Source organism: Chelonoidis abingdonii, chromosome 20 (assembly GCF_003597395.2).
Source record: "Chelonoidis abingdonii isolate Lonesome George chromosome 20, CheloAbing_2.0, whole genome shotgun sequence".
NCBI lineage: Eukaryota > Metazoa > Chordata > Testudines > Testudinidae > Chelonoidis > Chelonoidis abingdonii.
In genome coordinates, this window is record NC_133788.1 from 22,565,315 (window position 1) to 22,590,763 (window position 25,449).

General features: G+C 55.6%; 4 protein-coding genes across 6 annotated transcripts in view; 2 read left to right on the forward strand and 2 right to left on the reverse strand.

The window, feature by feature from the left end:
• GIT1 (GIT ArfGAP 1) overlaps positions 1-2,150 on the forward strand; it is a 32,339-nt gene extending 30,189 nt beyond the window's left edge. For all 3 annotated transcript variants that reach the window (XM_075074085.1, XM_075074086.1, XM_032788765.2), the window contains 3 exons: positions 219-401; positions 787-850; positions 973-2,150. In XM_075074085.1, the coding sequence (XP_074930186.1) occupies positions 219-401; positions 787-850; positions 973-1,185 (460 nt within the window). In that variant the 3' untranslated portion in view covers positions 1,186-2,150. The remainder of the gene's footprint in view (positions 1-218; positions 402-786; positions 851-972) is intronic.
• A 78-nt stretch (positions 2,151-2,228) lies between these two features.
• Positions 2,229-7,309, reverse strand: TP53I13 (tumor protein p53 inducible protein 13). The gene is made up of 4 exons (XM_032788770.2): positions 7,244-7,309; positions 6,815-6,927; positions 2,594-2,740; positions 2,229-2,455 (listed from the first exon to the last, which is right to left on the reverse strand). Exons 2-4 carry the CDS (start codon positions 6,897-6,899, stop codon positions 2,346-2,348), a joined length of 342 nt encoding a protein of 113 aa, XP_032644661.1. The 5' UTR covers positions 6,900-6,927; positions 7,244-7,309; the 3' UTR covers positions 2,229-2,345.
• Positions 7,310-10,501: 3,192 nt separating this feature from the next.
• ABHD15 (abhydrolase domain containing 15) lies at positions 10,502-15,591 on the forward strand. The gene is made up of 2 exons (XM_032788763.2): positions 10,502-11,298; positions 13,568-15,591. The coding sequence occupies exons 1-2, from the start codon at positions 10,502-10,504 to the stop codon at positions 14,064-14,066; spliced, it is 1,296 nt and encodes a 431-aa protein (XP_032644654.2). The 3' UTR covers positions 14,067-15,591.
• The window catches only part of TAOK1 (TAO kinase 1), a 67,366-nt gene continuing 56,538 nt past the window's right edge, over positions 14,622-25,449 (reverse strand). The window contains exon 19 of the mRNA XM_032788761.2: positions 14,622-24,642. Within this exon, the coding sequence (XP_032644652.1) occupies positions 24,181-24,642 (462 nt within the window). The 3' untranslated portion in view covers positions 14,622-24,180. The remainder of the gene's footprint in view (positions 24,643-25,449) is intronic.

The following is a 25,449-nucleotide window of genomic DNA, read 5'->3' on the forward strand; positions in this document are numbered from 1 at the left end:
CAGGGCCGCGTGCACTTGGCGGCTCTCCAGGCGCAGTGCCCATGCTGGCGGGCAGAGCACTGGGAATCTCAGCCAGCATTGGTGCCCAGCCCCTGAGGCAAGGACCATGGCACAGCCTGGGGCAGGTCTCCTGGCACAGTCCCCTCCCTGGCTGGACAGGGGGTTGCCCTGGTTCATGCCCAGCTGCCCCTCACCCAGCGCTGGCTCCGTCCCTGCAGCATGGACGGGAAGCGGTTCCTGGACCTGGGGAAGGATGACGACTTCCACCCGGAGCTGGAGGCCCTGGACGGGGAGCTGGACCCAGGGCTGCCCAGCACCGAGGATGTGATCCTGAAGACTGAGCAGGTCACCAAGAACATCCAGGAGCTGCTGCGGGCCGCCCAGGAGTTCAAGCATGACAGGTAGGGGTGGAACTGGGCTGGGGGCTGTTCAGAGCCAGGGGCACTAGAAAGCTGAGCCCTACTTTCCTGGGCAGGTTCCCATGTTCCTCATGGTGGGGGAGGGACTGGATCCTGCCAGCCAACGACCCCCTGCAGTTCTGCCTCAGTAGCTCTTGGGCTGTTATGTGTTGCTGCCACTGCCCATCCCCCCAGAAGTGGCTGCATTGCTGGGAGTAGGGGGTAGGCTGCTCCAGCTCCTGGTATGGGCATTTTCTCCACTTGGTGTCTGCTGGGGGTTGGGTGCGGGAGCTGGAGCCAGAGCCACCTGGCGTCCCATATATGCCCCACTGAGGGTGGGACTCGTGCTGCAGCTGAGGCAGGCCTCACAGCTGTGCCTTCTCCCCAGCTTCGTGCCCTGCTCCGAGAAAATCCACTCTGCCGTAACCGAGATGGCCTCGCTCTTCCCCAAGGTAAGAGGGGCCGGGGGCCCCGATTCCCTGGCTACGTCTGTCCTGTGCCCAGGGTCCCATCCCCGGCGCCCCTGCCTGGCAGCGGGAGCTGAGCCCCAAGGCCTGTCTCTGCCTTGCTGCAGAAGCCGGCCCTGGAGACGGTGCGCAGCTCCCTGCGGCTGCTCAACGCCAGCGCCTACCGACTGCAGAGCGAGTGCCGCAAGACCATGCCGCCGGAGCCTGGCGCGCCCGTGGACTACCAGCTCCTGACGCAGCAGGTCATCCAGTGTGCCTATGACATCGCCAAGGCCGCCAAGCAGCTGGTCACCATCACCACCCGTGAGAAGAAGCAGTGAGGCCTGATCCCCGCCTGGCGGCTCCCCCGGACTTGCTCCCTCCCTGGGCAGTACGTGGGGCCGGGGAATAGCCAACGCAAGTGTCCTTAGTCTGCCCATGGGACCTGAGCACGTGCCATTCCTGGCCCCCCATGCTGCCAGTGTGGGGCTCCGGCTGTGCTCCCTCCCCCTACGCTGCCAGTGTCCTGGCGTGGGGCAGAGCGTGGCACCGGCTGTGCCCCCTCCTCCCCCGCTGCCAGTGTCCCGGTGTGGGGCAGAGTGTTGCTCCAGCTGTGCCCCCTCATCCCCCGCTGCCAGTGTCCCGGTGTGGGGCAGAGCGTGGCATTGGCCCCAGCCCCCTCCCCCACGCAGCAGCCCTATGGACACCCCCCGCTGGAGCAGGTGCCAATGTCCAGCTGTGTGTGCCCCCCTGTACATAGCCCCATTTTGTTCTCCCGGCCCCACCTGCCATCAGCCAAGGAACCACTAACTGGGTAGCGGGGAGCCCCTGAGTTGCCCTCTCCCCGCCACCCCCTGTACAGAGTGTGTGTAGCTGTTTGTGGTGGGCAGAGGAGCCACATCCATAGTGGTATCAGCCCACAGCGTTACACTGGACCCGGAACCCAGCCATGGCTGGCAACCGGCATGTTCTCCCTGTATGTGAGTGTGAGCCTCAGCCCCCAGCCTCTCCCCATGCATGGCTGCTCTGGGGCAGGCTCCTCGCCTCATGCCCCCTGTGCCAGGCTGCAGTGCCCAGCCCCTCAGCCCTCCCCCACTGCCCCAGGAGCTGAGTCTGGATTTCTCGCTACAGCAAAGTCCTAGTGCCATGGGACCAGGCTCCCCCAGCTGGCATGGTTGGCTCCGACCCTCAACAGGAGCTGGGTGCCCAGGGAAGCAGTGGGGCAGGGGCAGAGAGCCCAGGCTGGCTGGGGCCTGTAGGGCCAGGTGTGTACTGTACATTTGTATGAAATAAACATGTGACTGTGCCCTGTCTGCCAGCAGCCTGGCTCGCCCCTGGGACAAGCTGAGCCCCCGGCCAGCCATTCCCACCCCTCCGCCCAGCAGGGGCAGCCAGACGCAGCAATGCTCCTAAACCACTTTATTCAGCAGAAAGTGTGAGCTGCCCCCGGCCGCATAGCCCCTCCACCCAGGCCTATGCCCCCGTGCTGCCCCCAGGGGAGCTAGTCGGAGCTCTCACTCGAGGGCCCCTGGAGCAGCAGCCGTCTCTGCTGGGGCCGCTGCCGCTTCTTGCGCCTGCTGTGGGCCGACAGGAGCCGCCTCTTGAGAAGAGCTGCACAGAGAGAGCGTGGTCAGAGCGCTGGAGGGGATGGGGTGCTGCCGGGGGCACTCTGCTGAGGGGAGGGGACGGGAGGCGGGTGCTGGGGGCACTCACCCGAGGGGAGAGGAGAAGGGTGCTGGGGGTACTCACCGGCCAGGGGCTCCTGCCCCGCGTCGCTCGGGGCCCAGTACAGGCTCTGGCTCTTTCGGAATTTGCGGTGGAGACGGGTGTACAGGATGGCGAGTGTCAGCACCACCAGCAGGAAGGTCAGGGCGCTGGCGGCCCAGGCCGCTTCCTCTGTGCGGGGCGTGGGCACATAAGCCTGTGGGGCCTGCCCCTTGGGCACGGCTGCCCCCTGGGCATTGGAACACAAGCATCCCAAGTGCCCAGGGCCCTCCTGCAGTTGGTGCGTGTGCTGGAGTGTTGCGGGGGACAGAGCCCCAGGCCCACTGACACCCCCCAGAGTTGCGCTGGCCTGCAGCAGAGCATCTGTTGGTGGCAGCATGGGAGCTGAGCGTTGCCCAGCTGTGGCATGGGTGCTCAGGGAGCTGCCAGAGGGTGGTGCTACGTCCAGCCGATCCCGGTCACCTCTGGGCTCAAGGGTCGCCTCACCCCATGCCTGGCTGTGCCCAGGGGTCAGGCTGGCTCCTGGGAGCTCTGGTGTCGGACTCCCCGACCTGTTCCTGCTGCTGCCATTGATCCTGGAGCGCGGCTGGAGGTGTCCCTCAGGCACCGGCAGTGCCTTTTCTAGTGTATGGGGGGCTTGCCGGGCTGCCCGGGGCCTCCCCCCCCCCAGAGAGCGAGCGGCGGAGTCTGGGGTGCTTCAGCAAGGCCTGGGGGGTGAGAAGCGTCGGGGGTGTCAGAAATAGGGAGCACCTGCTGGTTCCCCTGTAAGACTAGGGCCAGCCCCCCAGTGCCAGCTCCACCCCATTTGCTAGGCCAGCAGTGCTACCTTACTATGGAGGGGAAGGGAATAGCCTGCAGCCAGGTACAGAGTGCAGGAGGCCTGGGTGCCAGGCCACGCTGCCCCGGGGAGCTGGATTGGGACTCATCCCTTTCCTCCATCAGCGCCACCTCCACTATGGGAGCTGCTGCCAGCCAGGGCCGTCATTAGGCCGATTCCCCCCATTCCCTGGAATGGGCCCCATGCCTAAGAGGGCCCTGTGCTTTAGGCAACTTTTTAATTTTTTAAACTTTTTTTTACTCTCGGTCTGCTCTGGGTCTTGGGAGGCATTTCGGAGGGGGGGTGGGTCTGCTCCGGGTCTTGGGTAGCATTTTGGCGGGAGGGGTCTGCTCTGGGTCTTGGGCGCCATTTCCGCAGCGGGCCTTTGGTGCTGCGTAAGACCCGGAGCAGATCCCCAGCCGCTGAAGTGCTGCCAGGTATTCGAATCGGGCCCCGCAGTTCCTAAAGCCAGCCCGGCTGCCAGCTGACCCCTATGCCCCCTACACGTGGCCATGCTCTACCTGCCCCAGCCCTGCCTCGTGCCCACACCACCTGGTGGTAGCCCTCCATCCCAGACCTGCTTGGTGCTCTACCTGTGCCATCTCCAGCATGGCAGCCCACACGGCCAGTGCCAGCTGCTGGGGACGGACCAGTCAGAGGGCGAGTGACCCACCTCACAGGCATTGCAGGCTGCAATGAGCTTTAACATGGGGCTGGGGGATCCAGCGGCTGGGCGTGGGGCAGGTTTTCCAGCTCACCTAACGGTCACCTGTAAACATCCACCGTGACAGGGGGCGTCCGACCAGAGGCTGACTGACCAAACTGGCAGAAAGCTTCTAAAGACAATTGCTAATGCAGGGCTGGCGTGCAAGCAGGCCTGGTCTGGTGTATTTGGGAGGTATTTAGCCCCGGGTGATAGAGCAGCAAATACCGGACCCAGCTCTACACAGGGGACTAGCCAGGGAATTCCGGCCCAGTCTGGGACTCAGCTAATGCAGCAAATAACCAAGCAGTCACTTTGTGAGCAGCTAGAAGATAATAGGGGGATAAGTCAAGAACAGATCATGTCAGACTAACCTCCTGGCCTCCCTGACAGGGTAACAGCCTTGTGACCGGGGAGGGGAAGGGCAGAGCTCGACTTCAGTGAGGCTGCTGGGGTGGAGTCACACGACCTCACAAGGAAACTCGGGAAAGAGCCTTGACAAACCTACTATAAGGTGGGTGCAAAACTGGCTGGAAAACTGTTCCCCGAGAGCAGTTCCCAGTGCGGCTGGACGGGCAAAACGAGAGGGGTCTCGCCGGGATCGGGTCTGGTCAGTATCTTCAGTGATTTAGATAATGCTGCGTTAGGCCTAGTGCTATTTAACGAAGGTGGACAGGCTTCAAGGGGAAAGCCAGCAGGGCCTCCAGAACCGAGCCCAGGAACTGGGCCTGCGTCTCTGCCAGCAGCACAGCAGCCTGCGCAATACACTGCGGAGGGGGCCTGGCTGCACCCTTTGCTTTGGCCTATACGTTTAATTAAAGTGGAGCAGCTTCAGCAGGCCAGATGGAGGGAGCCTCAGAGCCTGCACCTTAGGGCAGGCACTTGTGAGGCAGGGAGATGGCTGTTCAAATCCCCTCTCAGGAGTCAGTGACACCTGAACCAGACTCTCCCCAGCTAGGGCGAGGGCCCCCGCACTGGAGGATAAAGTGATTCTCAGGGTCTCTGGGACTCAAGTATGGTTGAATTAAAGTGGAAGAGCTTCAACAAGAGAAGATGAGCACCTGCCATCAGCCTGTCCCTTAGTGCAGCAATTCAGGCTCTCACCCTCTCATCAGGCAGAGGGGGGAACTGACCCAGTCTCTGCCACATAACCCCTGGGCTGAAGGTCATGAGGGAGAGTGACCTCTGCTCCCAGAACTTGCACTGAGCAATGGCAGCTCACTGGTCAAATCCCCTCTCCTCAGGTGGCAGGAGGAATTAGACCCAGGCTCACCCCTGCCCCAGGTGGGTGCCCTAACCATGGCGCTAAACCTTACAAGGGAGGCCAGCGCCTCCCTGCCTCGTGTGGCCTTAGCCAGAGAGGTGACAAAGACGCAAGCAGTAGCCCTTGCTCAATGTCACTAGCAAGATTTGAAGGCTGACAACTGCTGCTTTTCAGTCTACATCTCTCTGGTGTCGTCATCGCTGGGTCAAGTGGTTACGAGTTGTTTGCTAAGAACAACAAAACTGAGAAACTGGCAGCACCGGAAATGTGCCCCTGATCAGTCAGGCCTATGGAATCATGCTACAGTGTGGCATCTTCAAGGGTCCCCTGTCAGCCCCACAGGGGTGACAGCTAGCACGGGACATCTTGTTCCTAACACGATGGTGCAGCACCTGCTCCAGCTTCGGGCAGGGTAGCTGTGAGAGCAGGTGCTGCAGGGGAAGATGCAGTGTGCTCTAATGCATGCGGCTGTGACAGTGACAAGCGCGGCAACAGAGCATCGGGCACGTCAGAGACAGATTCTGCAAACCACGCGAAGGGCGTTGCATTAGCCATGCAGTAGTTCTACGTAGGGGTTACATACAAGTTGCTGGGTACTGCAGTGTTCCCACAATATACTCACGCAAGACATTCTGCAGCCCTTCTACGAAGGGACCTCACTGTTCTGTAAGTACTTTACGTGTACTGTCATTGTAGGCAGTGCCAGTACGTAATAATTAGTTATCCCATGTCTGCTTTACACAGGTGGCTCTGGCGGAGCAGAACTCGGTTTTATAATTACATTTTCTCAGATCAGTCCACTCGACAAAAAGGGACAAGTACTGAGATGTATTACATGGTACAAAGAACAGGAGTCCTTGTGGCACCTTAGAGACTAAAAAATGTATTTGAGCATAAAGCTCTCATGGGCTACAGCCCACGTCACGGGATGGTGTGGGGCAGACACACTCATGCTGTCCTGTCACTTCAGCCTTTTGCTTTAACCAAAGGCAAAGAGGTTCAGGGAAATGCACACTCTCCTGAGGCGAAACGTTTCCCCCACGCCCTGGAACAGGACTATTCGGAGTACACAATCAATGGTATTTCGAAGCTCTCTGCCAACTGGGCACAATTAGAGTCAATGAGGAATGGCCATTGCTGGGATTTCATGGTTTTGGATTGGATGCCTGATAACATTGAAAAGTTACGTGATATCGAAAACCAGCCCCACTTCCTTCCTCTGCACCCACCGTGGGATGCCCACCGGGCATCTGCTGAATGTGGGAGCAATGACATTCTTCTAGCTGCTGGGTTATTTCCTAGTGCCCAAAGTGGGTCTGGGCTGGTAGACTGGTGGGTGTGTGTGCGCGCGTGCACTGAGGACATCAGCACCTGTGACTCTCCCCCCACCCACTAGCCCAGGCAGCTCTGCTCTGGCCCAATTCTCCAGTCAGTCCCTCCCCCTACAGTCCCCTGACTCACCCACTCCTGCATGAGGCTGCTGTGGAGGGTCAGGAGGTACTGGGCCAGCAGGACCAGCCAGGCCTGGAGGCTGGGGTGGGTGCATGGGTGTAGAGGATGGCAATCCCTCCGTGCTGGGGGAAGAGAGAAGAGGCATGTCAGTGGAGCAGGGGCAGAGGCCGAGGCAGACACCTGCATGCTAGCAAGGGTCTGACCCTTGCTCCGAGGGGGTGCAAAGGTGAAAAGTCAGTGTCCTCCAACGGGCTGGCAGGACTACAGCCCTGCTGCGGGGAGAGGAGTGTCACCCAGGGCAGCCTGGCTGGCCTGGCGCAGCCGAGTGGGGGAGCAGGGTGCTGTACATCTCGGCTCTGCAGCCACGCCAGGTCTGGCCCAGCGGCTGGGTGACGGAGGAACCTCTCCCACGTGCCCCACGGCCCCAGGCTCACTCACCTCGAAGTTATGGAGCCCAGGGTGGGGAGACAACACGTGTACTCGCCGGACACGGCCCGTGGGGCCCACCGCCAGGGAGCAGAACCAGAGCGCCCCTCCCCCACTGTGCCCCCCCGTTCCCTGCTGGAGCTGGGCCCGTGTCCACGCAGCGCTGCTGGTTGCCCTGCACGGAGCGCTCAGGCCCTGATGCAGCTGGTGCCACATCCCCTCCTGTGAGCAGCAGGGAGCCCGCAGGCTGCGCGTGTCCCCCCCACGCGGGAGCCCGGTGTGCGCCGCGCTGCGGGGGTCGCAGCCGGCCGAGCGCCGCACGCCACGCGCTGCCGCGGGCTCCGACCTGCAGCCTCGCGCCGCGCGTGGCCCGCAGGCGTGGGAGCCGGCAGCGCTTGCACCTGGCGCTCGCTCATTGGCTCCGCTGAGGGAGGGCGGGGCGCCGGCGGCCCACGCAGCCAAGGGAGCGGGCGCGAGGCTTTTCCTCCGGGCCGTGTGGGATTTAAAGGGAAGGCGGCCTCCCGAGTCTGGGGCCCGCTCGGCGGGGGGGTCCGACCCGCGGGGGGGGCTGCCTGCCTGCAGGCAAGCCAGCCCCCCGCCCCCTCCGCCCCCTGCTCCCTCCCCTAGCCAGAAAGCCACATCTCTCCCCCCTCCCCATCCCTGCACCTCCACCCCCCCCTCTCCACCCCTGGGGCCCAGACCCCCATGCCAGCGCCCCCCGCCCCCCTCCGCCCCCTGCTCCCCCTCTAGCCAGAAGCCATCCCCCCCCGCCCCTACACCCTCCGGCCCACCCCCAGCCAGCGCCCCCTGGGCCGCAGCCCCCCGGCCAGCATCACCCTCTCCCCCACGGCCCCTGCCTCACCACAAACAGGCACCAGCCCCCCACCCCGGCGCCCCCATCCAGTCACCTCCCTGGCCCTGCCCCCCAGCCAGCGCTCAGTCTCCCCCTCCCCACACCCTACAGCCCCTGGGCCCAGCGCCACAACACTCCCCAACCACCACCAGCCGCCACCCCAGCCCTGCGCCCCCCAGCCCAAAGCGCCACCTCCCACGTCGAGTCCCCTGTCCCCTCCGGCCAGCACTAACCTCCCCCCAATCGCCCTGCCCTCCGAGCACCACCCTTCCCTTAACCCACCACGCCGCCCGGTGTTTGCAGGCCGGCTGCCCAGCCAGCAACTGGGTCTCCAACAGCGACCCTCCTCCAGGCGGCCCGGCACAGCCCGAGCAAGCGGGGCAGGACGGGGGGGCTGAGAAGCCGGGAAGTCCAGGGGCATGAGTAGTGGTGGTGGCGGGAAGTAAGGGTCAGGGAAGCAGGAGGCACGGAGGGGTTCCGGGGTAGGGGCAGTGGGGGCTGGAGTAGGGAGCAATGGGAATTCAAGGGAGGGGGGGCTAGGAGTAGGGGTGGAGCAGGGGGCAGTAGGTGTTCGGGATAGTGGGGGGCCAGGGACTAGGGAGCAGTCGGGAGCTGCGGGGGTACAGGGCAGCCCCTGGGATCTGCCAGGTCCCAGGGTGGGCTTGGTTCTGTTCTAAGCCCTGAAGGCCCATGTGGAGCTCCCTTCCCCCAGGCAGGCCTGCCCCATGGCTCAGCCCACATGGCCTAGTGCCCTGGGCAGACCCAGCCTGGGGGCCCTTGGAGCAGCCGCCTGTGGACTTTGGCCCAGCCCGCCTGGCCTGTGCTCCTGGGAGAGCGGCCGGGGGCAGAGAACTTTGCCTTCGCCTTGGCACTGGTGGCAGGATTAGCAGCCCGCGGCCCCAGCAGCCTTTCACCTTCCCCACCCCTGCCAGCTGCCACAGGGGGCTTTCCTGACCCAGAGGGACAGAATGTTCCAGCCCACGGACCCCAGGCACTGCGGTGCAAGGCTCAGGGAGGGACGGGGTCTGTGTGCAGCGTGCCCCACTGAACGGTGCACACAGATCTCGCTCGGGGCCCAGGGCAGCTTCACAGCCTGAGCCAACACAGTCACCCACCAGCACTCAGTGCAGGATTGGAACTTAAAGCACAGCCAGAACAAGGGCCTGCCCCTCCTCCCGTGGGGTGTGTGTTGGAGGGAGATAAGTTACATGCACAGCGCTGGGAGTGGTCATGGTGCTTGAGGGCCTGCAGGGCTGGTACAGGGTGTAATGGCTCCATTCGGGGGTGGGGGTGCACACAGAGTGCTTTGCTATGGAAAATTCCCAGCAGCCTAGACCTCTCCCTGAGAAACCCTCCCCTCTGCAGCCAAGCCGTGGGGCAGGACGTCTGCTCTGCGCCTGCAGCCAGGTTGTGGGGCAGCACCCCTGCTCTGCGCCTGTAGCCGGCCATAGGGCAGCATGCCTGCTCTGTGCCTGCAGCCCGGCCGTGGGGCAGGATGTCCGCTCCGTGCCTGCAGCCCGGCCGTGGGGCAGGATGTCCGCTCCGTGCCTGCAGCCCGGCCGTGGGGCAGCACGCCTGCTCTACGCCTGCAGCCCGGCCGTGGGGCAGCACCTCTGCTCCACGCCTGCAGCCTGGCTGTGGGGCAGGACGTCCGCTCCACGCCTGCAGCGGGTTTAGGTCAGAAGAAACATGCACTCATCTCACCTGAATTCCAGTGGGCCCAGGTCAATGCACTTCGCCTGGTCACTCCTTCGTGAGCCCCATTCCCTGCTTCCAGCTGGGCACCTGACACCTCCAGGGCTCCAGCAGCAGCTCAGCATGGCCGGGAGTCTGCACTTCTCACCACCCCAGGAACTGAGCCGCTCGTTCTCTGCATGAGTGTGGCACCATGCGGGGGCAGGGGGCAAGCAGGAGAACGGGGCAAGCTTTCTGCTCCCCCAGCTGGTGTGGAACGAGGCTGAGGGCCCTGTGCAGTACATAGGCCCTGGAGGGCAGGCACCAGCCCCACACCACAGATCAGCCAGGGGAGGGGCAGGTTATTCTAGGCCTGATGTCCCTGCCTATGAGTGCAGACCCTCCAAGACCTGCTCCAGGTACAGGGAAAGGCAAGTGCACCAAGACACCCCTCCTCAGCCACCCCTCAACCCCCAGCTGGAGAGAGGATCCTCAAGGCAGCTAGCCAGGGCCATGGTGAGAGCACCCAGCAGGGGAAGGGTTAACGCTTGCACAACCCCCATCCAATCGCACTCGCCCTAAGACAAATCCATTATTTGCTAAGTAAGGAGGGGGGCCGATGTGGAGCCCAGGCAGGGGGCTCCAGGAGACACTTCTTCCCCAGCCGGACGAGGCACCTCATGCTGGCACTAGGGAGCCTTGCAGCCTGGGCCTTGGCTTTAGCCCTCCTCTGCCTCCTAGCCATGGAGCTCTGGGGGCCAGGCGGGGGCAGCTGGCTCCCTAGCCGTGAGCCAGGGGGTGCAGGCGAGGAAGAAGATGGGGACAATGTCATTGGGGATGGGGGGCCTGGGGCAGGACGCTGCAGGCTTATCTGCAAATCCTCCGCCCTGGCCCAGAGCCTGCTGAGGAGCCTGCGGCGGAGTGCTGCCCTGCAGAGCGGGCGCTGGCTGTGGAGGACCTGGCCTCAGCTCCAGACCATGTTCCAGCTCCTCTTCCCCCCTACCCACCAGCCAGAGCTGGCCCGGGAGCTCCTGCAGCTGGCCGACGGGGGCCTGGTTGCCCTGGACTGGGTCATGGGGCCCCGTGGCACCGGCAGGAGGAGTAGAGCAACCATTGCCTTTGGCACCGCCCCGGTGCTGCTTGTCCTCCCTAATGCCTCCGGGAAGGTCACCAGGGGCGTCCTGCACCTCTGCCTGCTGGCCCTGGAGCAGGGCTACAAGCCCGTCATCTTCAACCGAAGGGGACACAACGGCAGCCCGCTCGCCAGCCTGAAGCTGCAGGCCTTCGGGGACCCAGGCGACCTCAAGGAGGCAGTGACATACATCCGCGTGCGGCAGCCAGGTTCCTCGCTCTGCGCCGTGAGCGAGGGCTCAGGCTCGGGCCTGCTCCTCTCCTACCTGGGAGAGTGTGGCTCCTCCAGCTACCTGGCTGCAGCGGCTTGCATCTCGCCCGTGTTCAGGTGCCAGGCCTGGCTGGAGACTGGGTGCCCCTGGCTGTATGAGTGGAGTCTGCTCCTGCACCAGAAACAAGGCCTCAGCAGGTCAGTACTTTCCCGAGCTCCTCCCCTGCTCTCGGCTGCACTTCTTCAGGCTGAGGGGGCAGGCATACAGGCACCCTGGGGGTGGCAGGAACAGAGTTTGGCAGAGCTGGGGTGGCATGGGGGCAGAGCAGGGTAGATTTTGGGATCCCAGGGGTGGGGTAGCCAGGGGCTGCAGATTAGGATTGAGGGGCACTGGCAGGTCAGCGCAGGGGAAACTTGCCCAGCACCAGTGTTGACTCCTGCCTGGCCGGAGCTGCTGGATGTGCAGCCTGGGGGTGAAGGGATGAGACATGTAGAGACTGTGCAGTTAGCTGGAGCGAGCAGGCAGGAGCCCCAACAGATGAGAGCAGCTGAACACCACAGTTCCTGAGTGCAGCCCTGCGAGGGGCCAGCTGACAACCCTGCTACACGCTCTGTGCCGCATGCTTTGTGGGGGCTATGGGAGCAAGTGGGGACCCCCCCATCTCCAGCAGCAGGCGTGTGTTGGGGAGATTGTTAAAAGTGAAGTCACCGTGTTCCAACACTGACAGGCACATTAGAAATGCTCTGGACCCAATTTAAAAGCTTCTGTCAAAACTTTCTGGAGCGGGGCAGCAAGGGAAGAGTCTGGCTGGGCAAGGGAAGCTAAGGTCACTGCCTTAGCGAGTCCCAGGACAATACCCACCAGCCTGCCTGAGTTTGAAGTAGCTCTGCTGAAGTTTTACCTCTGCCCAGAAACCACCACTGAGCTCTCCATGGAGATAGATCTGCCCTGGGGTAACCTGCTCAGCCCAGCCACACCTCGCTGCAGGCTCCTGGCACCCAGCTGGGGTACAGCGGTACGGCCCCGCCCGGGCACGAAGATGCTTTGCACCAGCCCAGCTAGTCCCATAGGGGAGGGGGATAAGCTATACAGGTGTAAGACACCGTGACCCCTGTAGAATTGCGTCCACACCAGAGCTGAAACCAGAGTGACACCTCAACTGAGTCATCCAGGGAGACAGAGTGTAGAGCAGGCTTGGATGTGCTGGGTAAGGGCAGATGCACCAGCCATGCCATTGCACAGTCCTCCCTTCTAGGAGAGTCAAGGCAAGCAGCTTCAGAATGGCAGCAGGACCCCACTGGACCTCAGCTTCCCCTGGCCAGTCTGGGGTGGTGATGCCTGTCTGCACTTCATTACTCTGAGTGCCCCCCTCCCCTGGTCCTAGCGAGAGAGCCCAGCTGCAGTGCAGCCTGGGGACCATCAATGGACAATTCCAGGAACATGGAGAAGTCCAATGGCCCCAGGTGCTACCTCGGGCAGTGCTCGGGGAAGGAAGGAAAGTCACCACCCCCCAGTGCCCTGGGGAGGGAAAAAGCCATGCTCAGGAGCCCAGCCCAGAGGTAGGGGGACACTTGTGCTCCAGAACTGGATTGTTACTGTCTTAGGCTGCCCGGAGTCCGTTGCCCTGTGCCCTGCGTGTGGGAGCCAGGGATGTCCTGCCCTTAGGGGTAGCGCATTGGGTGCCATGCTCGCCCTGGGGTGGTTGCGGGGTTCGTCACGCACAGCATGGCCTGCCCGCTCTCCAGCTCCCACGCTGAAATGCTGCAGCAGCCTCAGCCTGCTGTCATGGAAACCAGAGCCCTGGACGGGAGGCCAGGTGCTAGGATTCTCCTCGTCGCTATGGTTTCCAACCCAAGTGACCAAAATGACAAATGAGCGAGAAACTCGCCTCCTTTCCTGCAGCAGGGAAGGGCTGGACCCACAGAGCCCCCAGGCCAGCCCTGCCCCAACAACAGCTGCCATAGGGCCCTTCTGGTCTGAACAGGCAGGGACTGCGAAAGCAGAGGCATTAAATGGCCACATGCACCCACAGCACTAACTGGCTGTAGGTTTGGGTGGGACAGGCTAGCGGCAGGGCTCCCTGGACCCAGCTGCACCCAGCTCCTCCGGGTGGGGCCCGGGGAGGGTGTGTGAGGAGTTCAAAGGCCTTATGCAAACTGGGTGTGTCACAAACACAGAGGCGGATGCACACAGACGCTATGGCCTAGCCAAGCATTTCTAACGGGCCCATCAGCGTGGTCTCTAGCATCCCTGCCATGTTGTGGCTTCAGGCCCCCACCAAGCCAAACATACTAGGCCCTGGCAGTAGGAGTCAGGAGCTCTGAGCCCAGAACTGCTGCAGGACAGTGCCACTAGCCAGCTATGGCAGCCATGGACACCCTTGAGAAATCTGATAGCACCCAGCAGGGGGCAGCGATATGCTGGTGAATGAGCCGCACCGCTGCCTGCTGCCTGTGTCCCTCCTAGGTATGCCACCGCGCTGGCAGAGGTTGTGGAGACAGGCAGGCTGTTCAGGAGCCGCTCGCTCCGGGAATTGGAGGAAACCCTCTTCTGCCAGACCAAGAGCCACCCTGTCACCTGGGACGCTTACTGGGATCGCAACGACCCCCTCCGGGAGGTGGATGAGGCAGCCGTCCCGGTCCTGTGCATCTGCAGCGCCGACGACCCTGTCCGAGGACCTCCGGCCAGCACCCTCCCCATGGAGCTCTTCCACAGCAGCCCCTACTTCTTCTTGCTGCTGACACCACACGGAGGGCACTGCGGCTTCCTGAGGGAGGGGTCCTGCTCCTGGAGCCACGAGGTGATGCTGGAGTACTTCACAGCCGTCGCAGAGTTCTTTCGCACGGAGGAGAGGCTGAAGGGTCTGCACCGGTACAGGAGGGGCGTCCTGCAGAAGAGAGAGGCTTCCTCCACTGCCTGCCACCTCCAGGAGATTTTCAGCTGGCAGAGGTCCTACACCAGGTAGCACCAGGCAGGTCTAGCACCTCTCCATAGCATCCCTGGGAGAGGCTGTCCAAGGGCCATGCAGCGCTGTGCAGTCACCCCCCATTAGAGGACAAGCAGCACCCAGTGCTGCACAGCCTTCCCCTTGCACACTCACACCAGCATGGCAGGCACTGCACACACAGGCCCTGTCATCCCCTCCCCACAGAAACAGACTGTTGAAAGCCCACATGGCTGACATGACTGGTGTGTTCCCACCACATTGGAAATGGCCCAGGCTGTGCGCACTCAGGGCCGAGCACGGCTAGCTGAGCCTCCCCCGATCCTATGAAACACCACTAGCTCATGCAGTTCCCAGTGGCCAGCCCGAGCGTGCTGGGGTGGGAAAGTGCTCCCGGGTCAAAGCAATCTCCATCATGCTCCTGCCATGGGAGGGTGCTGTGCTGCTGAAGGAACAGTGTTCAAGGGAGATGCAAAGCCCACGCCCTGGTCCTCGGGCGCTCTCCACAGGAGGTGGCCTTAGATCCAGAGTCCTGGCTACATCCCACCTTTCAAAACCTGCAGCAGACGCTCCATGTACTAAAATTACTTTATTACAGTTGATTTTTTAACATTTCCTTTGCTCTGTTACAAAGGATACTTACAAACAAAATATTACATACGACCTTATTTTCTCCTCTCTCATTTTCTGACAACATGGTAACAGCTTTAAATGCACAATCTATACAATTAATACAGGTTATATATGAGCACTAATGTATGTTGAACCAGAAGGATACCAGAATACTGACAATATACTGTACAATAAGCCTCATCAGTTAGTGCTTGTGGCATTTTCTACCAAAAGGAAAATGCACACCTGTAGACTCACCATCCCAGCTGGTGCTAACACAAACATGAGCAGGAAGGAGTCCAATTTCCCTGTTTTAACCCCTGTAGGAATTGGGCTTGGAAGACTCAGGCCTCTGTTCAGTATAATGGCGTGGGCAGCACCACCCACGAAAAAGTGATGCCCAGCTCCTGGCCTTGCTTACACCTCACCCCCAATGCCCCAGAATGAACGAGCCCTCTACTAGCCAAGGACAGAGGCTGGGGCCGTGGGGAAGAGTTGTGGGTCATGAGCTGAAGGTTCTTAGAGGAGGGAGAAGAGAAGTAAACACATTACTTGGTGTCTGTGAGCATCCCTCTTCCCGCTCACATGTGAGCAGGCACACAGCAAGGGGTGTAACAATGACCCCAGAGGCAGAAGCCGAGAGGGATACGGGTATTTTAACTCCCACTACCATTGTGGGAACCTGGCTATCCGCTGCAGCCTTCATGCCAACCGAGCGCCCACCGCAGGTCATGGCAGCTGGGCCTGTGGCAGCTCTGCAGCTCTCTAGTTACAGCCAAGCTTTGCCTTCATTTTGCAACCAACACCAGATTTGTGCTGCTACAGGTGTGCACTTGCCCTCCTCCCCATGCGTTACCTAGAGCTGATAAGGTGACATTTTTATTTTCTTTTAAAGCAACTGACAGTGAAGCATTTTCAGCTGACTGGCAAAAGACCAGATATTCACCTGGAAGCTGCAAATGGAAAATACACCCCACACCCTGGTTCCCCCAAAAAGTGTGGAGGAAGAAAATCCAAGAAAGTAAAAATGCCAGATTCAAGTTAAAATTTCTTTTAGTTTACACAATACTTGTGCAAACAACCAACCAAACAGAAGCATGCGGGAAATCATGAAAACAAAAGGGAAAGTGATATACAAAATTCAACATATAAATAAGATGTCTGGCTGACTGATAGAAGAATAAATCATTCTGGGTTACAAAAAGATTATACATTCAAGACGCTCCGAACCCAGTGGCATAACTTATGTTAAATTTGTTAATAGTTATGTTAGAATTCTCAAGTTTGTCTTTAAAGTCTTCACAATACAAGCAATAAGCTATTTTTAAAAATATACACTATACATACCTCACACAGCCTTCTCCTACCCCTCATAATGCATGGTATGCTACCTCTCTTGTATACACCAAGGAGGTTCTGACAGCTAATGTCCTCCTGGTAATCCGGCAATTTTATCACTGTTTGCCGTAAGTTTTAAATGGGTTAATGACTTCCATGGAAGAACATAAATAGGAATTGTAGCAACCCGAGTGTTAATAAAAACATCTTCAGCATTTAGAATTTTCAAGTTGGTATAATGCTGTATCTGATCAGTAGCGTTAATGTATCTGCATCAGATCCACCCCCAATTTGAGTTAGTTTGGTCAAATAAAGTATCCCTCTTCCAAGCAAGCTCAGGTGAGAGCTGAGAGAGGAGTTTGGAAAAGAAGGAAGGTTGAAGAAAGGAAGCAGGTGGTTTTGATTGCCGGAAACCACACCCACCACCCACGCCTCTCCATCTCCATCTCCGCATTTCCTCCCCTCTTTGATCCTGTCAGTGTCTTGAAGAGTTCACATCCCAACAGCCTCCAGGGAAACTTAAACATCTTCCAATGACTGGTCTCCCTAGTGGTAATTTTTCTTTTCTTGAGAACTCGAGCTCTGAGAGCTATTCCAGGGTTGCAGATTTGCCTACGCCATGAGAGACTCAGTGAAGGTGGGACAAGTGAGGTGAGACAGATTATTTCATTCATATGCAATCCAAGGGGAAAGACTCTCTAATTTAGTAATGGGTGTTGAAAACAAAAACTACAATGCAAACCAGCTGTAGCCTACATCTCAACCACCTAAATATCTGCCTGCAGGGCAGTGGGAGTCCACCCACCAGTCTGCAAGGAGATCCTGCTCGATGGCAGAAAACTGTCCCCCGCCTCTACATATTCCATTCCTTGACCACATGCAATATCTAGGAGAACACACCATGCCTCGGCAATGCATTTCGTCAAGTTAAACTTAAGCAAATGACCATTTCCAATCAAGAATTTGCCTCCGATGCTTTCAGGTGGCCCTAGTCTAACACTGATGTCAAGCCATGCAAAAGCAGCGATTACATACTTCAGTTCATTAACAACTGCGTGCTCATTTCCAAACTCTGCTGAGCTCTGAGTTGCCATAGAAATGTGTTATACTGGCACTAAAAGCAGGCAACGAGCTTCATAAAATTAATTTCTTCTCCAATGGTTTACATACTCTTTAGATTATCCTGGCATCAAAACCTTTTCGGGGGGTGGGTGGGGGGAATATGAATTTTCTGTACAATTCTGTAAATACGATAAAAGGGATAGCGAGAAATTGGGCTTTGTTTATGTGAGTTTCAACCCCAGAAAAAGCTCCAAGCCAACACTTCTATCCTTTGCACTGTCCACATCACCTCACCTTGCATTTAGACTGAAAAGGCAGAGGTTTTGCATACACACATCTAAAACACAGGGGACCCAACTTAAATGGTGAATATAAAAGATATGGATCAATCTTGTTTTGTGAGGTCCAGAAGCATTTCCACCTGGACAGCAAATTAAACCATTTTTCTCCCTTATCATCCCCCCCATTCCCGCCCTTACGACATTTAAGCATGAATCCTTAGTGTCACATGGGCAATTGAAGGGGTTAGATGCAGGCTGGGCTACAACTGGCAACAACGTAGCTCCTCTCTAGTTGGCACATTCTGTATCTATAAACTTTAGTACAAAAAACTTAAAAAATACAGACACTAGGTCAATTTGTTAACTACATATTTACAGATAATTACAATATTTTCACTCACAATCATCAAACCAATTGTCAGTGAAAATGTGAACGGTGCCCGTTCTGAGGTACCAGTACCAGGAGGGGTAAGGAAGGGGACAGGAGATACCCCTGATTTTGTGCACATTGTGTGGTGGTAACTCCCGGGCTGAGCGTGTGGCTGCAGAAGGGCTAACCCCGGATTTACAGAACATGGCTAGATGGCAGACAGGTGGGGTCAATGTACCTCCAAAGCACAAGCATCCAGAGGCCCACAGTTTGGGTCAGCTGCTTGTTTGCTGCTGTTTACCAAGCCCTCTCTGGCTGAGTCAGGCTTTCTTCCTCCAGCATTTAGCCCAGGGTTGGGAACAGGGTGTCCCAGGCACGTGAGCGACCCTGCCAGGCCCACTTGGTTGAGTTCCGTTACACAACAGGAATCAGGGTTATCTGCGTCTCTCTCTTTTTTGGGTAATGTTTTAATAAAACCACTAAGTCAGCTGGCTTCTTCCCAGATCTGACAGCCCCCTGCACCCCTCAGCACAGTCTCGCAAACATTTCTCCACTGGTTCCCATGGAAATGAATCCTGACAGTGCAAACTCAAACCAGCACAGCAAGACATACATCAATCGCAAGTTCTTGCTACAGGCACCAACCTTTCTTAAGGACACAAACCCCACTTCTAGGCTCACAATCTTGACTGGAGTCCAGGGGAGCGTGGGGATGGAACTGTCCCATGGGCTTTAAACCAGGAGCGTGGACAGTTTTAAAAGAACAGACACTCCTGCTGACAGGGTAGGGAAGCCAAAAGCTTGGAGACACTGAAAAAGAAAGGTTACAAACCTGCTTTCTAAGGAACCACACTGCTGAGAGTAACTATAACCCACAGGACCAGGTGTTTGGGGGCTTCCCTTTGGTACGTACACACCACCACCATGAAGAAGAGACACCTTATGCGTGGCATGCTGTTATGCTAGCGGGGTCTGACACTGCAGGAACAAGCTTCACTAACAAAGAGATGCCCTTCATATGTGCAACTCTGACCTGACACATGCAGGAACCGACACCTCTCCCCAAACTGCCAGATGCCTCACTGCTATCCAAGGGTGGAGAGGAGATGCCAGGAATCTGAAGAAGGTTTCCAGACCTAGAAAATCAGGTTCTAAGGGCTGACTCTGTCCATCTGTTACCCCATCACTCAGAAGCCTGCAGCATTATGTGGGCACACACAATCTGCATCAAGGAAGAAAATGATGCTGTTCCCAGCACACTGTCCACTGGTGGTGGGAAACCAGACTTAGAGACACATGTCCCTGCTCTGGAAGGAATGGGTGGGGAGAAGGATAAAGAATGGAGCTAGTAAGAAGTAACTTCACAGTTTTATCGTAAGTTTTGGCCTTAGCTTAATGCACATGGAACAATAACAAAGGTGCAGAGAGCAGAGTTCGTAGTTTGTGGCAGCCGATCCCCAGAAATGTAGAACGTTAATGATGACTATATGGGGTTTGTGATCTTTTGAGATGAACCACGCCTAGGGATTCTGAGCTCCGACTGCAGAGCATTTCACTCTTACATACCACTGCCTTTCCTCACAGCACACTGACTACAAGCATACTGCAAACAGCACCAGTAGCTCCCCATGCCACTTCCCTAGTGCTAGGCAAACTTGCTTGCTGCGCTGCCTTCTAACTTTGCTGCACCCTTCATGAGCGCTCTTCCCTCCTTTCACATGCCTGCAGCAGCTACAGAACCCTCTAACATCCTGCACAACACAGGGCAGGATTTAAACCAGTGCTTGCCCACTCCATTCAACCCTTGTGCACTTCTGCTCATATCCTCCCCCTAACAGTCCAGCTGCACAAATTGTCCTGTCAGCTTAACAGCTAAGGGAATGCTAAGTGCCCTGACAGAAATGCACAGCATGAGTTGTGTGTGCGCATACACACACACACGGAGTATATACATATACACAAATGAGATACCATTAGACAGATCTCCAGAGAGATGTGCGTATTTAACAGAGTAACAGTAGGTATTGGTATAATACGATTTATTTTCGCCAGTGAAGAGTGGACAGGATCACGGTTTTGAGTTCAACAGGTCATTTCCCCCTTTTTGATAATAAGCAGTATTATTCCAGTATCCACCACTGTGTTCTCTGTGCAGGTTTTATTGACAACATGCAACATTCTACTGAATAAAAGTTAACTGCAGCTGTACAGCAGCTCTAGTCTGCCCCAAGGCAGGACTCGTAGATAAGAAATGTCCACGGGGACTTCTCCATTCAATGTTTTGTTACTATATAGTACTGTGGTTGTTTTTCAACCCCTTGGAAGTTCACAGGGCTAGACTGAATGCAGGTGAAAGTTCCAGTGTTGTGTCCAAGGAATTAAGTGCACAACAGTCAATGGGAATGGGGGAGGTGGCCTCTGTTTTCCAGAAACCACAACAAATAAAGCACACGTGGCCCCTTTCACTGATTTAAATTAACAAAACCAAAGAAGTGTAATATGATTAAAGAGGTGAAAAATGCCAACTCTCCTGCTATTGCACCTCTGGACTAAACTTTAATCAGAGTTTAAAGCCTATGCAAAGGGGAAAAAAACCAAACACACAGAATAATATGCTGTAGGTGTCGAGCTGGCACCAGTATTTTAAAATACTGTCATAAAAATTGTAAAGTAATATTCACAGAGCCATTTTCCCAGTGTTAACCCTCACATAGAAGATGGAAAACTAGTATCTTGCTGAGACACTGGGAGTAGTTTTCACAATTTATAGGTTACAGTATTTTTAAAGCCCTGGTTGAAGTGTAAGTGAGGGGGTGGATACAGGACAGCGTGGTGGTGTGAGGGGGTGGGCGGGTAGGTACAGTATAGCACGACGGCGGCCTGAGGGGGTGGGTGGTATAATACAGCAGGACGGCATGAGTGGGTGGGTACAGTACAGTGCGACGGCGGCATGAGTGAGGGGGTTGGGTACAGTACAGTGCAGCGGTGTGAGGGGGTGGGTACAGTACAGCGTGATGGCAGTGTGAAGGGGCAGAGGGGTACAGTACAGCATGGTGGTGTCGGAGTGGGTACAGTACAGCATGGCAGTGGTGTGAGGGGGTGCGGGGTACAGTACAGCGTGGCAGCGTGAGGGAGTGGGGGGTACAGTACAGCGTGGAGGCATGAGGGGGCAGGTGAGTACAGTGCAGTGGCAGCATCGGGGGTACAGTACAGCGCGGCGGTGCTGTGAGGGGGCGGGGAGTTCAGTACAGCATGGCGTCAGGAGGTGGGGGGGTACAGTACAGCATAGCGGTGGCGTGAGAGAGTGGGGAGGTACAGTACAGCACGACGGCGGCATGAAGGACCAGGGGGTACAGTACAGCAGCAGTGTGAGGGGGCGGGGGGGCCAGTACAGCACGGCATCAGGAGGTGGGGGTACAGTACAGCATGGCGGCAGTGTGAGGGAGCGGGGGGGTCAGTACAGCACGGCATCAGGAGGTGAGGGTACAGTACAGCGCGGCGGCGGTGTGAGAGGACAGATGGGTACAGTACAGTGCGGCGGTGGTGGTGTGAGAGGGCGGACAAGTACAGGACAATGTGGAGTAGTTAGTTTTAATTTTTAAAAATGGAGTTTGCAAACTGATTCAGAAAGTGTTTGCGTCTCTGGACTATTTTGATTTAATATTTATACATATATCTCACAAAGATATTTATGTGATATATATATATATTATCTATAAAACATATACATTATATCTACACTAATTTATGTCCTCAGTATACCTCCACTACACATTATGAAGCGATTCCCACAGATTACAACAACTGAGTAATTGGGAGACATCTCTTGAGATCAAACTCAGTCGGAAGGTAGCTTCTGCTCCCCACATGTATACACAGAGACACACACATTTAGACAAGGTTGATCTGAATCAGTTTTTGCAAACTATTTTAATTAAAATATTAACTCATTGGAATAGTCCAGGTCTGCACATGATATACATGTAAAAATGGTTACTACACAATTCTTTTGGATACAAAAAAGCCAATATGGGATAGACATCATTTGGGTCCAGCATTTAGTCATGCTTTACATTACACAAATAGCGGTTTGAGGGAACTCTTCTTGAAGTAGCTCAATTTAAGCCAGAGATTTTGGCCAAATTCAAACCATAACAGAAGCAGAAGAATGAACCCCCTGAATTTTGAAGCAGAGTGCCGATCACTGCTGCTGTCTGGGATTCTGAGAAGGTGAGAACTCCTAAACATTGCATATTAGCACCATGCTCTGGATACACCCTCCATACCAAGGCGGTAAGATCCAACAGAGGGTTTTGGCTTTTGATTTTTTTTTTCTTAAAAACAGGAAAATGAAAGTGATTTTCCTTAATTTCATTTGCATGTTTTAATGCAAAACAACAGCTAGAAGAGAAAACATCCATCCCACATAGAGATATGTTTCAAGGGGAATAGCGCATCAGAGAGTTCATCTTTGTCCCAAACATACCTGTCCTACAGGGTAACCAACGGGAATATTCCCCAGTGGCTCCACCGCCTCATCCCAAACTTCTGCGTTCACTGTTAATACTACCAGGCCCTGCCAAAGAGTTAATAAAACGTATTTTGGTATAGCGTCCATCTTTGTTCTGAGTGATATGATCTACCAAGACACTGGAAATCCTGAAGTTTGGATTCACCAGACACTGGCTAAGAATTAAGGATCTGGAGTGGATTTTAATTTAGTTAACAAAAGAATGTCACACTGTTGAGAAAACTGAACAGCAGCGAGACACTGGAGTATTTCTATATAAATATGTCACATGACAAACATTCTGAAAACCTTGCTTCTGAGCCCTATAAACATGTTAAAGGCAAATCCTAGAGTTAGCAGCTAGTGTTTTCTTCAAGATGATTAGTGTGCAAGGAAAGTCATTTACAAAGAACTCTGGCTGGTCAGTCCCCAGGAAGAAAATCTTTACCTCAAACCAAGCTTAATCTACCTGCTCTCCTCTGAATCTCATGGTGCTGACCTGCCCAGAACTCCCCACCATTGGGACTCGGCTTTCACGACACCTCCCACTTCCAGTATATTAAGGATCAAGACATAGCCACAAAAGTCATTCCATTGCTTTTCAGACTCCCTGACCTTTTTAATTTAAATTTTTTAAATTTAATTCCCAACCTCTTTTGCTCTCTTTCAGTAGTACAGCAGCTCTGATAAGAGCCATCTGGAAATAGTGCTTCCTACACGTGGTGTGACATGCTGCCAAATGATCACAAGGTCTCAATGGCCCAATGGTAAAGTTGTGAAGTACTGCGGCAACCAAAATAATAGAAAGGAGCCTGACATGCAGCAAGATCTACAGTGGTGATGTAGGTTAGTCAGGAGCTGATAAAGAGTCATTGGCTCAGCTCCTCCTGGTACACTATGGCAACTAAACATTTCAACAGTTGGCTACACTCGACATGTAAACAGGAAATTGCAACAAGCTAAAAGGTAATAAATTGGTGTATGTAGTGTAGTAATGAAAACCCTGATCAATGGCATTTTGTGACTATGGCATTTTTCAAAATACCTCTGGCATTTCAGATTGATTGGCTAGAAGTCTAAGGTTTCTGAAGAACAGAGCAAAAGAACTACTTAGGGCTCCAGGAATTATTCTAATGCTTAGCTAAGGTGAGATGTCACAGTATTAGCCATACAAGTGCATTACTTATGCTCTTCTTCCCAACCTCCTCCAAAGCACAACACCCCTGCCACCAGCACAGCTAGGGGAGTGCAAAGATGCTAGGCTGGATTGTAAACATTTCCAGACCTCCCCCTGCACACACATCTACCAATGTGGTGCCCAGGAAGCTGCCCTATGCCCTCGGAGAAGGCTCACCTCTTAGTGCAATACAGAGTGTGCACTTGGGTGGCAAGGGTCTGTGTTGATTCCTCTCATCTCAGCGGCAAAGCCTTTCCTCTTGCCCCTCTACCTCACCTACGGTTCCTTTAATCCCCCCTCTCTTGAGGCTACACCTAGAAATGTGGCCATTTTCATGATAAACAATGGGGAGAAAATACAGCTGCTCCTTCACCAGATAGTGACTTATTTCAGCCTCCCTGGTCTGCTCGGGCGGCTGTTAAGGTTTGAACTCTTCCCACCGCTCTGTAGGGATGGGGTGATGAAAGCAGTCTGAGGCCCCTGTGCAGCTTTAATGCCATATCCGACAGACAACTTCTCTGACCAGTTGCATATATGTCTTAGATCCCCTCCCCAGTCCCCCCCCAAAACATAAAAATTAAAAAAAACAAATCCTGCAGCCAAATACTATGACATCCCAGTTAGTAAACACAAAACAGAGTGCTTTACAAAATGAATACAACACTCCACGTTCACCCAGCATCCCACTGCAGTCCCGCACTGAGGAGGCTGCTGGGACGTATCTGTAGGCAGTTTCTGTTGGCAGACAGCTCCAGTGGAATTGCCACCTTCAGTTCTTGTTTAAGTTATGTATAAGACATGTGTGAACCATTGGATATTTGTGAAGTAACACTTGTGCTCCTGCTCATGCCCTGCTCCGTCCGTCCCCCAGAAGCAGTCCGCCTCAGAGCCTGGGGGCTGTTGCGGACCCCTATAGCACTACCTCGAGGTACCCCTTGCATGGGCCCTGAGGGGTGACCCCATGGCTGGGGTCCACCTTGCATTGGATGGCCCCAAGCTTGTGGTGGGCCACCCATGGGATGACCCCAGTGAGGTCCGGCACCCCCAGTAGGATTGTGGGACCAGCCAGAAGCTCCCGGGTAGCTGTGGCTGAACGCCTCGGGGGAGAGATTAGACAGAACCATGTTACTGAAACCTAGCCTCATGCTTTCTGAATCAAAGGCTTCAATCTCGCGGGCTTGACGCTCCAGCAGGCTTCGTATCCGTTCGGTGCGCTCATTCTGCAATGCCAGCATCTCCTCCTCAATCTGAGGAAAGGAAAGAGAAAAGGGAGTCTGTAGCAGCAAGAGCACACCTTTAGAGACACAGCAACCGTACCCGGGTTCATTGCAGTGGTGAGTTTATAGTATCCGTGGCTTCGCTGTTTAACCAAAGACTAGATCAACTGCACAGGTCACATGCACGCTCTCCATTATGAATGCAAAACAACAATCTGGGGTTTCTTGGACACGTGGACCTGTGCACAGAAAAGTAAGAGGGGCTGGACAGCAGGGCTGAAACCCAGGCTTGCGGAGTTCCGCCATCCTATTTCCTGGTGTTTCACACATTACATTGGGGATTTTGGGATTCAAATCCAAAATTGCAGCTATGTCTTCAGAAGCTCATATTTCAAACCTAAGATGCAGCAGCGAAATCTGCTGACACACTCTGACCTAGGGACAAGGTGCTTCGAGCAGAATGACTGCATGGTCATCAGTCACCTGTCCATGCAACATCAACTGGTCTGAACTGTTGTCAGCTGAACCTAGTGACCACAACTCTCCTCCAGAATGGCAATTTACTAACAGACCTGCCTGGTTTCCCCTTCATAGCCGGTCTTCCAATTGGCTTTGGCTTATGTTCATCACTTTGACCGTACTCCTTTCCTAAATTGGTTTCTAATATCTCATTACTCTGCTGCTCTCTCTTACATGTGAGCAATGGGGCTTCTTCCCTCTTCAAAACCAGAACAGTAACATAGGTGGAGATATCTGCATTCTGGGCAGATTATTAGCTGGGTGATTTGCAAATGACCAACTGAGTTGGGAGCGTCTCCAGCTCTTGATACGACCCTG